The 13,438-nt window shown below is 44.4% G+C and overlaps 1 protein-coding gene across 3 annotated transcripts in view; it reads left to right on the plus strand.

Moving 5' to 3' along the window:
* ATP10A (ATPase phospholipid transporting 10A (putative)) overlaps positions 1 to 12,680 on the plus strand; it is a 187,749-nt gene extending 175,069 nt beyond the window's left edge. For 2 of the 3 annotated variants that reach the window (XM_026510297.4, XM_057303652.1), the window contains 7 exons: positions 955 to 1,031; positions 4,393 to 4,518; positions 8,267 to 8,467; positions 10,312 to 10,392; positions 10,471 to 10,575; positions 11,052 to 11,239; positions 11,379 to 12,680. In XM_026510297.4, coding sequence (XP_026366082.3) covers positions 955 to 1,031; positions 4,393 to 4,518; positions 8,267 to 8,467; positions 10,312 to 10,392; positions 10,471 to 10,575; positions 11,052 to 11,239; positions 11,379 to 11,997 — 1,397 coding nt within the window. In that variant the 3' untranslated portion in view covers positions 11,998 to 12,680. The remainder of the gene's footprint in view (positions 1 to 954; positions 1,032 to 4,392; positions 4,519 to 8,266; positions 8,468 to 10,311; positions 10,393 to 10,470; positions 10,576 to 11,051; positions 11,240 to 11,378) is intronic. The other variant, XM_026510298.4, reaches the window with a different exon arrangement.
* The last annotated feature ends 758 nt before the right edge of the window (positions 12,681 to 13,438 follow it).

Below are 13,438 nucleotides of genomic sequence, written 5' to 3' on the forward strand. Positions count from 1 at the left end.
TAATGTAGAGAACATGGTTGCCTGCCGTATCTCACTTTGGTTAGGACATTCTGAGAAAAGCTGCAGAGATTGTTAATGACTTCACAGAATTTCAATTTCACAAATATTGACTGATCACTCATGTTGGGACCAGTGCAGAAAAAGAACAGAAAAATCATAGGACAAAGACATCCTGTAGCCATGTTATGAATCACTCTGATTTGTATATCTGCACTTTTTGCATATTTGAAACTTGGGAGGTACTCTGTGATTTGGGACCGTCTGCTGCCCTATTCCTGAGTGACAGTGACAAGCAAGTCTCTGCTAGCTTTTCCCTGAAGGTGATGAGATGTCTGACCTATGTCCTATGTTCCTAACCATTTTCTATCAGCAGCTTGACTGAATAAATAGAAGTTCTTCTTTATCACATCTTTAGAGGGCCCAAAGGTAAGCACAATAGCTAATAAGCTAGCTAGTAATCAGTGTACAAAAAGAGCTCTAGAGTTTGCTGGGCAGAATTTAAGCTCCTTTGTTCAGTTTAGAAAGCCGTTCGTGTGAGCATGAATTAGAATAGCCTTTACTGTTATGCTCTGCATGTGATAAAGGCTAGAGCTCGGGGAGTAATAACAATGATGATGATGATAGCATCTTTATTGTGCCAGGCACCGTGTTAAGGGCTCTCTCCATGGGTATATGAGCCAGTAATGTAGAGTGAATGCTAAACAAAATGGTAACCATGCCGGCCTGCTTTCTGAAACAACTCTTGATGTGACTGGGAGTTCCAAACCTCACGCCATGTTTGTTCTGACTGCTTAACTCAATTTTCCCAGAGCAGGCTCTGTACTTCCTCTTCCTCACTCATCCCATGACCCTTTCACAGGACTCAGCCCAGTAGGGACCCCGTGAAGATCCATCAAGCCGTTTGATTCTGTGCATCTCAACTCAAACGATTCTTCCTGCCTGTGCTGTTTCTAGGAGATGGAGCCAATGATGTCAGCATGATCCAGGTGGCAGATGTGGGTGTGGGAATCTCGGGCCAGGAGGGCATGCAGGTAAAGACCGACCAGGGCTATCCAAGTGGCCCACTGTTGTACCTTGCCATGGGCTTTGTCCAACAAAACTAAAGGGTTGGCCTTCAATGTAATGTGATGCTCCCCTCCGCTAAGCCAGTAGCAGAAGATAAGGTAGAGGTGGCTAGTTCTTCATGTTAATGAAGCAGTAAATAGCTTTGCCTAGGTCTATAAGTATATTTTTATGAAATAAGTGGAACAAAGTGAGGCAAGGTGAGTCATCACCTTCACTCTGGCTATTTATGGCTCATCCTTGGAGGAAGGCATGTTTTACTGTTCCATTTGAAAAAATGACTCTGTTGTAGGACTGTTGGAACCTGGTATCACTATAAAAATGGAATCTCGACTCACATGGCAATTTATCTCTGCCTTTTTCGTTTGTCATTATGTTGGTTCTTAACATGTGATTCAGATGGTGAACAACTGAGTTCATTAAAACTAATTTTCTTCTGGATGTAGGTAGTACCACAACAATTTTCAACATTTGATTAACTTTGAATCATGACATTTTTTCACTTGGTGGAGACCTTAGAGAACAACGTATCCAGTTTCCTTCTCCTAAAAATCCAGATGTTGGTCACCATTTAGTCACTGATGCAATCAGTATTTATTCAGTGAACACTTGTATGTGCCAGGCCTGTGCAGAACTCATTAATTTTCTTACCTGACATTAAAATAACAATAAGTTGGAAAGTCCCGAGCTAGAAACACAGTAGTTCCTCTTGGCCCATCCTCAGCATGTACCTTACTCTCCTCCTGCCCTCATTTGACCCGAGTCACTGTATTACGTAACTTGTGTGGTTTTAATTCTTCCATGAATCAGAAAATGCAGCCCAGTGTTGGACTCATCCCTGCCGTTTAATGCCATGTGCATGGGGAGTGAATGGATGAACAAAATCCTTGGTTCATTCTGATGTTTTCACCATCATTTCCACTGCAGCTGTTTCCTATAGTGAAAAGCTGACCAGGGCAGTTCCTGTAAATAGCATATGCAGAGAAATGCACCAAGTAAATACATTTTGTTTGAAAGACTCTCAGGTTTGTGGATGGGGAGGGGGCTGAGCTACCACACTGCTCACTTCCTCAAGGCAAGGGCCAGTGCAAATATATACTTAAAGCCATGCGAGAAATGATGGGAACAGCCAAATGATAGGGCGTATCCTGAGATGAAGCTTTGGGTGAGCATAACTTCTAGGTAAGATGTTGTTGGATGCTTCTGCATTTATTTAAAGCTACACTTCTTATTGAGGATACATTGTGTAAGGTGATGGTAAGCCTGATACCTTTTCTTTTTTTTTTTTTTTTTTTAGATTTTTTATTTATTTGACAGAGATAGAGACAGCCAGTGAGAGAGGGAACACAAGCAGGGGGAGTGGGAGAGGAAGAAGCAGGCTCATAGCGGAGGAGCCTAATGTGGGGCTCGATCCCAGAACGCAGGGATCACGCCCTGAGCCGAAGGCAGACGCTTAACTGCTGTGCCCAGTTAAGGCGCCCCCTGATACCTTTTCTTACTGCTCCAAGTGCTCAGGTTCCCAGGGAATATTGTCCCTGCTTACATTTTAGTCAGTCCAATAAGCAAAGGTGAGCCGTTTGGAAGATGGACTCTGTGGGATGCTGTGGTAACACGGACACTAGGGATCTGAGCAGAGTCACCAAGAATGAGTGAGGGTATTTGGAGCTCCCCATCTTAGCCAAGTGTGAAGCTTATCCCAGTTTGGCCAAGGAGATCCTGCATCTCTGAGAATCTTGGTCTTCATGGGATCATCTGGTCCACCGTTGTTTATTGATCACCAGATGGGACCAAGCACTGAGTGGGAACTCAGGGTACACGGTGATCACAACAGCTATCCTGGCTGTCATGGAATGTCCAGAGAAGTTGGGAAGACAGATACATATTTTAAATGTACACAGATAGTCACACTTGTAATAAATGCTGTCAAAGAGAAACACTGGTTTTGGTGTTGAGTGTTTCGCAGGAAGGTCTAACCTAGCTGGGAGCATTCTGGAAGGCTACCTTGACAGAGGGACAAAGAGTGGATTCAGGGCCTAAATTTGGAGGTGGGAAGGAGTGGCAGAAGGCTGGAGAGGAGTACACAAAGCCTTTAGACCCCGGTGTTGACAGGAAGAAGTATAGAAACAGTATTTGCTTTGAAATCTTTAACTTTTGGTTTAGAAAGCAGGCATTTGAAGGCTTCACGCTTTTCTGTGATGTATAATGACATTATTCTATTTCACTTAAGGGACCACATCAAGTGTGATCTAACTCCTTTCAAGGAGTTATTTGACTAGAGGGAAATCAATTGAATTTTAAAAGCAGACTTACATTTTTGTGTAGAACAATCCTCCAAAAATAACCAGAAATCTTTTCCTCACATTTTCTTGGACTTTTTTTCCAAATAGAGAAATTCATTATATGGTGGGTTCTAAGTTATTCTGGGTACAAAAGGTGTCATTTTGATGGCATTTGTCTGGCCCACTTAGTTTAATTGTGTAGAACATGATACTGAGTGAAGTGAGGGGACACTTGCACCCCTGGTCGTCTTTCCATGGAGGAAACCAGCTGTTCCCACTCCCTTCTGGGTGGCAACACCTGTTGCCCTTTTGTAGCTTCCTGGGACTGGGTTATGTGAAGGCCAGCAGAGCCATGGGCCTGGCCTAGCTTATCACCTGTGGCTGCTATGGAGAAGGACCCAAAACACACCTCCCAAAATGGCCAACGGCCTGTCTGATTCATACAAAAAGGACAGCTTCAGTTTTTCTTTGGGTTGAGACCCCAATATGAATAAAACATCAGAGGGTGGAGGATAGTAGAGAAACTGTACATCTCTGAGTTTTTGTTTTTGTTTTTTGCTTGTTAAAGAAAGCATGGGAAAACAATGGGACACCTGAGTGGTTCAGTCAGTTAAGCCTCTGCCTTCGGCTCAGGTCATGATCCCAGGGTCCTGGGATCAAGCCCAGCCATCAGACTCCCCGCTCAGTGGTGAGCTTGCTTCTCCCTCTCCTCCCCTCTTGCTATCTCTGTCTCTCTCAAATACATAAATAAAATCTTTAAAAAAAAAAAAAAAGCATGGGAAAACAAAAGCTTTTAAAAATCAATTACATATATTCAAAATCTTTAATGAGTTCTATAAAATGATACCCCTAAACTAGAATACTTGTTGCAATTGATTTTTTTTTAATTGAAGGAGATAATAAGGAAAATGAGGATAAAGTAAGCCCTGGCCAGTCACACACACATTGTGTTTGAAACTGGATTTCTCCGTGCCTTGTATTTGGGGGAGATAAGACAGACCTTAGATGGAGTAAGGTGTCACCAATAACAAGGAATTCTTTCCCTTTCAAGGCAGTGATGGCCAGTGACTTTGCAGTGCCAAGATTCCGATACCTCGAAAGACTCTTAATTGTTCACGGACATTGGTGCTATTCCCGACTTGCCAACATGGTGCTGTACTTCTTCTACAAAAATACAGTAGGTATTTGACACTTTTGGTTTCTAGAGTTTTTGAATCAAAAAGCCTGAGCTGAGATTTATCAGACCATCCCCTGAATGTGGCCATCTGGCCATCCCAGGGCTTCCTGTTGGTTCCATCCTCCTTGGCCTTTGTGAACTTACCCTGGGCCTAGCCTGGCCTTGCCCACTATAGGCTCAGAAGTCTAGCTCACAGGCACATGAAGGTAGCTGCCCCTCTAAGGGAGAAAGTTGTGAAAACAGATCAAACAAGAATGTCCACTTAGTGCTTTAAAATAAGCAGTGGGAGAATCATGAGTTACAGTGGTCTGTACAGGGTCACACAGCTAGTGAGTGAGTAGTCAAGGCTGCATTTAACCCCAGCTCATCGGACTCCCAACTCTTAACCACTCTGTTAATGTGTTTCCTAGGAGCAGACTGCTGAGGTATCCATAGACAGGAATCCTCTAATCAGCGTACTCTCTAGAGCAGACGGGAAAATCCAGTGATAAGCAGGAGTGCAGTGGCAGTGCTGGAATCAAAATGAGAACACTTAGTCATGCTATGATCCCAATACTGAATGGCCTCTGTGGAAACGTACTCACACTGGGCCAGGTGTGTGAGTCCCCTGGTCAGGACACAGCTGTAGGGCCTGAGGAACAGGGCCACCTGTGGGGCCTTGCCACACTTTCTCCTGTGCTGATAGGGCAGACATTCCCCCTTCTGACCAGCTCGGTCTATAACTGACCCTCAGTCAGATCACACCCAGGCCTGGCTGGCTAATTACAGTTCTCTCTCTCTCCAGAGACTCTCATCAGGGCTCTGCTCCATTTCATGTTGATCTTAATGTTTAACTCTTAGTTCCTTTATTATTAAGTCTTTGGCAGACAGGTGTCCTTCTCTATAGCCCTCCAGGATGGATGCCATGGCCATTTTAGAACCCTGCTTTACTTGTAGGAAAGGGATAGACATTCTGCTAAGAAGTTGCTGATTTGCTACTTGTTGCTCTTGTCTCTAAAAGCTTGTGGCTAAATGTACAAACAAGGAGACAATAAATAAACTCTTGGGGTAAGTGATCTTTCAGGGTAATTCCACAAATCTGCCACGTTGGATGCCTCAATTCCAGTGTCAAGATCATCCTATACTCTTCTTAAAAAGGACAAAATACAATAAATTAAAAGAGATATATATTCATATATATATATATATATATATATATATATATATATGATTGTTTTTCTAATTCCATTAAAAAAAATCTCCATGCTAACTCTGAACTGCCATCAGTGTACCTCTTGTTCATGTTCTTGTTTGTTCTGGAGATTTAGACCTAACTATTTTTCCTAACCCTCTTACCCCCTTACCCTCACCCATTTTTCAAAATGTCTTCTAGCAAATGAATACAGATACTCAGGACCAATCATGGCATGTCTAATTTGATCAGTTGCGTCCTGGAAATTAATTCTGATTAATTCTAATTAAATTAATTAATTCTAATTAAATCCCAGGTTCTGCCTGGGATTCTGTCCAAAGACGTCTGTACCATGCTGCCCCTGGCCTTGGCCAATTACTCCCTTCTTTCTCCCATCCACCTGGCATTGCATCCCCAGAGCTAAGGCCCCCATGCATATACTTGTAAGCCTAGAGGTTCCCAGTTCCCAAAGAGGTGGATGGGTGCTTGAGTACAGATGAGTGCGGCTGGGCAGATGGAACCCCAGCTCTGTTTCTGTCATTAATTTCTGTGCAATCTTGAGCAAGTTATTTGCTTTCTAGGGATTTTGTTTCCTTTATTTGAAAACAAAGCATAAGAGTTGAGTTCTACTCTCCATAATTCCTCATGAAAATTTCTTAGACTGGGGGGAGGGAATTCAGCATTTCAGTTGCAGATGAGTGCCAGAGTGGCCACCTGAATGGGCACAGCCTCCTGCCTGTCATGATGAATCTGTCCTCATGAAGCGGATGGGAGGGAGAAGGAGATGTCTGTCTTTATTCCATATAAGAGGCAGGACCTCTGTTAACAAGCACTGATTATTACCCTGCCTCCCAAAGTGAGAAATTCATTAGTTTTAGGAGTAAGTTGGTCTTCCTTTCCAATAAAACAGAGAAGAAAAGTTTCCATGGCAACAGTAGTTTGGGAAGAAGGCTTTTTGGTACTATAAGAAAAAAAAATGTCAATTATCTAAGTACTTTTCCTCCTCTTTCTCTTGACTCCTGTTGTTCACTGATGACTCATTAGGCTGAGCCTGTGGGGGTGGGTGAGAGAAAGTCAGCCGTGGGAGTGAGAAGGGAAGAAAGTCAATGAAAAACCCAAGTTTGTCAGTTTGCAGTTTGGAAGGGAAAAATTGCATTAAGTCATAGATTGAAACAAGATTTGGAGGATATGTGTCATTTTTTTCCTGATCTTCAGACCAAGCCATTTTCAGGTCCAGAAACCAAAGCTCAGAGAAGGTAAGTGACTGAGTCAAGGTCAGAAAGATAGATAGGGGCAGCTCTAGAACCAAAACCCAGGCCATTACCTGTGGTCCCCTGCAGAGAATGCCAAGACCCACAAGTGGTTTGAACAGGGCGGCTTTATTACTTATACAATCACCGTAGTCAAGTCATTTAACGTCTTGGACCTGAGTTTCCTTCTCTCTGAGTGGCGTAAGCACACTGGCCTGGCTTGAGCCTCAGAGGAAATAGCTGTACTGCTAATTGAAACAACAATAGATCATAAGTAGCTATTGTGTACAAGGAGACCTCGTGAGTACTTTAAATGCACAAGTTCATTAATCCTCACAACAATCCATAGCTAAGTACCATTGGGGGGTACCCATGTCATGGACAAGGACACTGAGGCAGAAAGGGGTTAAATGATCTGTGCCAAATTATACAGCTAATAGGTGCAAATGCTTTGCCATTGCTAAATTGCCATGCCCCCATGTAAATGCACTCAAGCCACTGAAGTTCAGTGATCAGGTAATAGGGGGAAGAGATCCACCCAACCCCTCCTACTGAGCATGGGCTTGAAGAGACTATTCAACCTCCCTGATCCTCACTTTCCTGTTCAGCAAAGCAGGGGTAGCTATAAGAACCAGTGATAATACCTATACCTCACCTGCCAGCAGAGTGCCTGGTGGATATCTGGGCTTGGTCAAGGCAGCAATGTTGGTATCATCATCAACTTTGTTGCCATGCTTGTGTGTGTCCTCCCTGCCATGGGAGTCAAGAATTGCCCACTGTTCCTCATCAGAAAGAGTACGTATCTAAAGAGAGAGGCAGGATCTGGGATGTAGACCAGGTAGGTTTGGTTTAGGATCACAGAGGACAGCTACTAGGGAAGAAGATGTGTGAGCAACCCTAGACCCTGCTGAACCTTTATGGGGAATTCCTGTACTTAACCGGACCTCATCTCCTCAGCTGCCTGTGGGAACAAAGAAAGAGTTTGTCCTGTGAAGTTAAGGGACTGTCAGGAAGAGCCTAGCCAGCACTTTCGTAAGTGCTCAATTAATGCTGTTCCATCCAATCTGCACTTCTTGCTGGCTGGTACCAGCATCATCTGTCCATGGGCGGTCCTTGGGAATTCTCATCTCCCATTGTCAGTCCTTCATGCTCAAGGAAATGAGGAGGGAGAGAGAGGGCAACAAGATTGGGCTGCCTTTGGAGGAAATTTCTGCCTATAAATTCGATCTGTATGGTCAAATTCTACAAAACCCTTAGATCCCTCGGGTGTGAATCAGCAAGGACAGCTAAGAATTGTCTGTCCCCGTTCTTCTTTTCTTGATTTCAGATGTTCGTGGGCCTCCTGTTTTGGTTCCAGTTTTACTGTGGCTTCTCTGCGTCTGCCATGATTGACCAGTGGTATCTGATCTTCTTTAATCTGCTCTTCTCATCACTTCCCCAGCTCGTGACTGGGGTGCTGGACAAGGACGTGCCAGCTGACGTGCTGCTGACTGAACCACAGCTCTACAAGAGTGGCCAGAACATGGAGGTGAGGCTCCCCTCCTGCCCCCACCTCCCATTTCTTGGCTCTCCCACCATCCACATTCACCTTAACAGAAAGTGCAAGTCTCTATACTACCCTGTAAATGGACACCCTGGGAAAAATTGTTAAAATTTTGGAAAATGCCCAGTGGGAGGTAAAAAATGAATTCTGTGTACTTGATTGTGCTGTGTATTAAGTAGAGTGAGCTTACTGTTTGGAGTGATGGTATCCTGGTATATGCATATGTCCAAACCCATCAAGATGAATACATTAAATGTGTGCAGTTTTTGTGTGTCAATTTACCTCAATAAAAAAAGAGGGAGATTAATAGAAAAGGTATAATGACATGAAAAGTCTCTACACCAATAGTCTCCAGGAGCCCAAGGAAAGTCCACTTGGAATCAGTCAGGGTCACATGGATTGCTGCCTCCTGAGCAGGGATTTTTCTAAAACAATCCCCTGAAAATGTGATTTATTTTGAATGGGAATTAAGCAGGAGATAAACCCATGGGGAAACCATTGAGAGAATAAGTGAATACAAACAGATATAAATACATGTTTACATCAACACACCACATAGATTGACATGCTAATTACCAGCTATTCCTACCAGCATTTAAAGTTGGCCCTCTAAGTGCTTCTCTTTGCTAGTTGTAATTATTGTATGTGTGCAAAGGGAATGGAGCTCCCTATCTCTTACAACAGTCTCTGATTTAGAATGAGTTTACTTTTGAGTTGACTTCCCCTGGTCACCTTCATTGACACTGGGTTCCCTCAGAGGTAGGCAGCAGGAGTGGGGCTGTGGGGTGGGAGTAACTCAGGGTCATGCAGATGAGGATGGCCTCTGCTTGTTACCTGTCACTGGAGGAATGCCTGTACTCAGCTTGGCCTCCTGTCCTTGGCCAGGGTCTGGGACTGGCCAACGGAACCAGACATAAGGAGTTTGTCCTGTGGAGCTAGGGGACTGAAGGAGGAGCCTAGCCAGCACTTTCTTAAATGCTCAGTAAATGCTCATTCAGTCCGATCTACATTTCCTGCAGGCCAGTACCAGCCCCAGCTGCTTAGGAGCTCTGAGCCAAATACAAATTTGGTTACCCAGTAAATGAAGCCTTGATCAGTCCATATCAAGGTCATTTTTGCCCTCAGTGTACCGCTTTTTTATTTTAACATTAAACACTTCCATGATCTAATTTTAAAAGGTTCACTTTTAAGAAACATTCTAGGGGACCCACCAACAAAGGGCAGCAACACTCTGACAAAGTAGGAGTGGAAGAACTCAAATTGGAGCAGGATGTCTACAACTTGAGGTGTTATGCCTACTGTCAGAAAATACTCCTTCAGGGGCACCTGGGTGGCCCAGTCAGTTAAGCGTCGAACTCGTGATTTTGGCTTAGGTCATGATCTCAGGGTGGTGAGACAAGCCCCACGTTGGGCTCCAACCTCAGTGGGGAGTCTGCTTGAGATTCTCTTGCTCTGCCCCTCCCCCTGCTCGCTCTCTCTCTCTCTCTTTCAAATAAATACATCTTTAAAAAAAAAAAAATGCTCCCTCATAGGATTTAGGAAGTGGTTTTATCTGTCTTCTGTTGACCTAGAGCTAGAGTAGCTGGTCTTATGGACAGATGCTCTGAATGATTGACCCAGCGATGATGCCTCTGCAGATGTTCCTGTAGTGTTTTTTCCCCAGCCCTCTGGGACCTCAACTCGCCAAAGTCCTGAATTAGCAAGTTGCCCTGGGATGCTTATCTTGTGCATTGATGGCCCTGTAGCTATTGGAAGACATCATTCGAAGAGATGCTTACTTCCCTATAATTTCTGTGCTTGTTTTTGTTTTTGTTTTTGTTCTGTCGCAGGAGTACCGGCCGCGCACGTTCTGGTTCAATATGGCTGACGCCGCCTTCCAGAGCCTAGTTTGCTTTTTCATTCCTTACCTGGTAAGTTGGCACCTGGCACAGTCTTTCTCAGCAGCTTCATCCAGCAACCCACAGACACAGGACACTACTGTCTTTCAGGCGTACTATGACTCAGACACGGATGTGTTTACCTGGGGAACCCCCATCACGGCCATCGCGCTGTTCACCTTCCTTCTGCACCTGGGTATTGAAACCAAGACCTGGGTAAGAGCTGTGGGCATGATCCCTCGGGGTGCTGATGCTGTGGGCCCCACACTCCCAGGCAGATTCCATGACATCTAGAAGATTTCTGAGCAGACAGGTGACTGCAAAGCCAGCTTCACTGTGGAGAAGGGAAACAAATACATGGGCCCGCCACATGTATTGGAGGCCCTGATGTGGGAACTGCTGCATCCTGACTGGTGATCTTCACCTGGGCAGATCTTTGCTCCCTCCTGCCTGTTCTGCTCTCCTCCTCCACCCCACAACCCCCTTTCCCTCTCTCTTTCCTTCCTATTCCTGACTTCATCTCCCTGACTGTGTCCAGGCTGGTCTACAGATGCCAGCAGCTTCATCAAGCCCTCCCAGCTGCCTATACCACAGACCCGTGTTTTCACTAAGCCCTTAGAACAGCTACCCACTGATGGATGACCAGTACATTTCATTGAAATAAATGCCCTGTCTTTCTCTTTCCCCCTTAGACCTGGCTCAACTGGATAGCTTGCGGCTTCAGTATCCTTTTGTTTTTCACTGTGGCTTTGATTTACAATGCTTCTTGTGCAACATGTTATCCTCCATCCAACCCTTATTGGACTATGCAGACATTACTGGGCGACCCCGTGTTTTACTTGACTTGTCTCATAGCACCTGTCGCTGCACTACTTCCCAGGTGGGTATCAGGGACAGTGTCCCTCAAGTCCTAAAGAAGCTCTGAGAGAGTTCTTGCACCTGTGTTTTTGTAGTGTGAAAGTCTCAGAAGACTCAAAGGCACCACCCACAGATGACTGTTTCTTCTATGCTCTTTCCAGATTGTTTTTCAAAGCCGTGCAGGGGAGTCTCTTCCCCACCCAACTTCAACTGGGGCGCCAGCTGGCCAAGAGGTCCCCCAAGAAACTCATTGCTCCCAAAGAGACCTTTGCTCAGGGACATCTCCCAGGAGAACCCAGAACTCAGTCATCAGAACAGAAAAGCATCAGTACTTCTGGACCCTTCTCCCAGGACTGCACCTCACAGGCATCTTGGCACATACAGCGACCAGCCTGCTCCCCAGAGGCTAGTGGGGAGCCCAACGTGGTGGACATGAATGTGCCTTTAAGGGAGGATATTCTACTGGAGGGACTGAGCAGTCAGGCCCCAGGGTCCTCCATGTCAAGGGAGGCTATCCTGGAAAGGTGTCCTGGGGACTCCAAGATGAAACCCACCAGTACCAGCAGGGCAACCCCCCTGTCGTCCATTTTCAACCTGCCCAACTTCAGCTCCCTCAACTGGATTTCCTCCCTCTCATTGGTCAGTGGGCTGGGAAGTGTCTTACAGTTCTCTCGAAGTAGTTTACAGATGGACAAGCAGGACAGCGAGTTCTTGCCCAGTCCCCCTCAGCCAGACCAGGATCTATGTGGCTTAAGCGGGCAGACCACTGACTACTTCTAGGAACATCTTCCAGAGACTGCGGTGGATGGCAGTAGCAGTGAAAACCTAGAAATGGCCTCTTTTTTTTTTTTTTTTTGTAACTTAGATGTTAATATTATTTATGTTTATTATTTGCACAGAAGAGTTCTAGTGAGATGTATTTTATGTTTCCAAGGCTAACACAGGAAATGAAAGGTACCAAAAAAGAAAGTTTATTTTTTAAAAGTTCTAAGTAGAATATATTGAAAAGAAAAATAAGAGCTTTAACGTATATAAAAGTTTAAAGAACAGTAACACTTGAAAAGTGTGTTTAGATTTATTTTTTCATCTCATTTTATAAGAAAATGCAATATGATTAATTTTCTTCAACAGGCACTACCTTGGCTTTCCCCCATGTGAAACGTGTGTATGAGCTCAGTGAATCCCAGATGGTTGTGGACAACAGTGAGGGGAGATGACAGGGCAAGCATGCAACTTCTCTGTCCTTGTCTCCTGTTTCCCCACCCTGCCTCCACCAGCCTGGGAGAGCTTGGCTCTGCTTCACCCAGAAAAGGGAAAGAGAGAATGCATGCATGGAGTTCATCCCAGTGTTGAAATCTATACAGGCATTCTGTAAAGATCGCCTTGTAGGTATTACAGTCCCTATGTAGGGTCTTGCCTATCAAAATCATAACAAGCAATAAACAACCTTCACTTTGCAAGGAGAATGTGTCCTGTTGCCACCATTGTGTGAAGTTATTAATATGTGACCTAACAGCATGTTCTGAGTACCACGGGGAACTTCTTCATGACAAGTCCTCTTAAACACCATGAAGGATACAGCTGGGTCCCACGAAAGCTGCATACTGTAACGCTATGACACTAGGTTAAAGCACAGCTCTATACACCAGGCGACCAGCCCCACAAGACCCTTCCTGCCAAGAGGCTAGGCTTTTTAAGTGTGTATCTTTAGACATTTGTCTTATGAGTCATTTCTGTTCCTCTAAACAGAGGGAAAAGGAGGGAAAAATTCTGAAATATCCAAGGCAATTAATTATATAGCATTTCCTCTGAAGAGAACTTTCTTTGCACTTAAAAAAATTTATTTAAATTCAACTTAGTTAACATAGTGTATTATTAGATTCAGGGGTAGAATTTAGTGATTCATCAGTTGCATGACACCCAATGCTCATTACACCAAGTGCCTTCCTTAATGCCCATCACCCAACTACCCCATCCCCCAACCCACCACCCCTTCAGCAACCCTCAGTTTGTTTCCTATAGTTAAGAGTCTCTTATGGTTTGTTTCCCTCGTTTTAATCTTATTTTTCCTTCCCTTCCCCTATGTTCATCTGTTTTGTTTCTTAAATTCCACATATGAGTGAAATCATATGGTATTTGTCTTTCTCTAACTTATTTTACCTAGCATACTACCCTCTAGTTCCATTCATGTAATTGCAAATGGCAAGATTTTATTCGTTTT

The sequence above is a fragment of the Ursus arctos genome, unplaced genomic scaffold, assembly GCF_023065955.2.
Source record: "Ursus arctos isolate Adak ecotype North America unplaced genomic scaffold, UrsArc2.0 scaffold_28, whole genome shotgun sequence".
Taxonomy (NCBI): Eukaryota; Metazoa; Chordata; class Mammalia; order Carnivora; family Ursidae; genus Ursus; species Ursus arctos.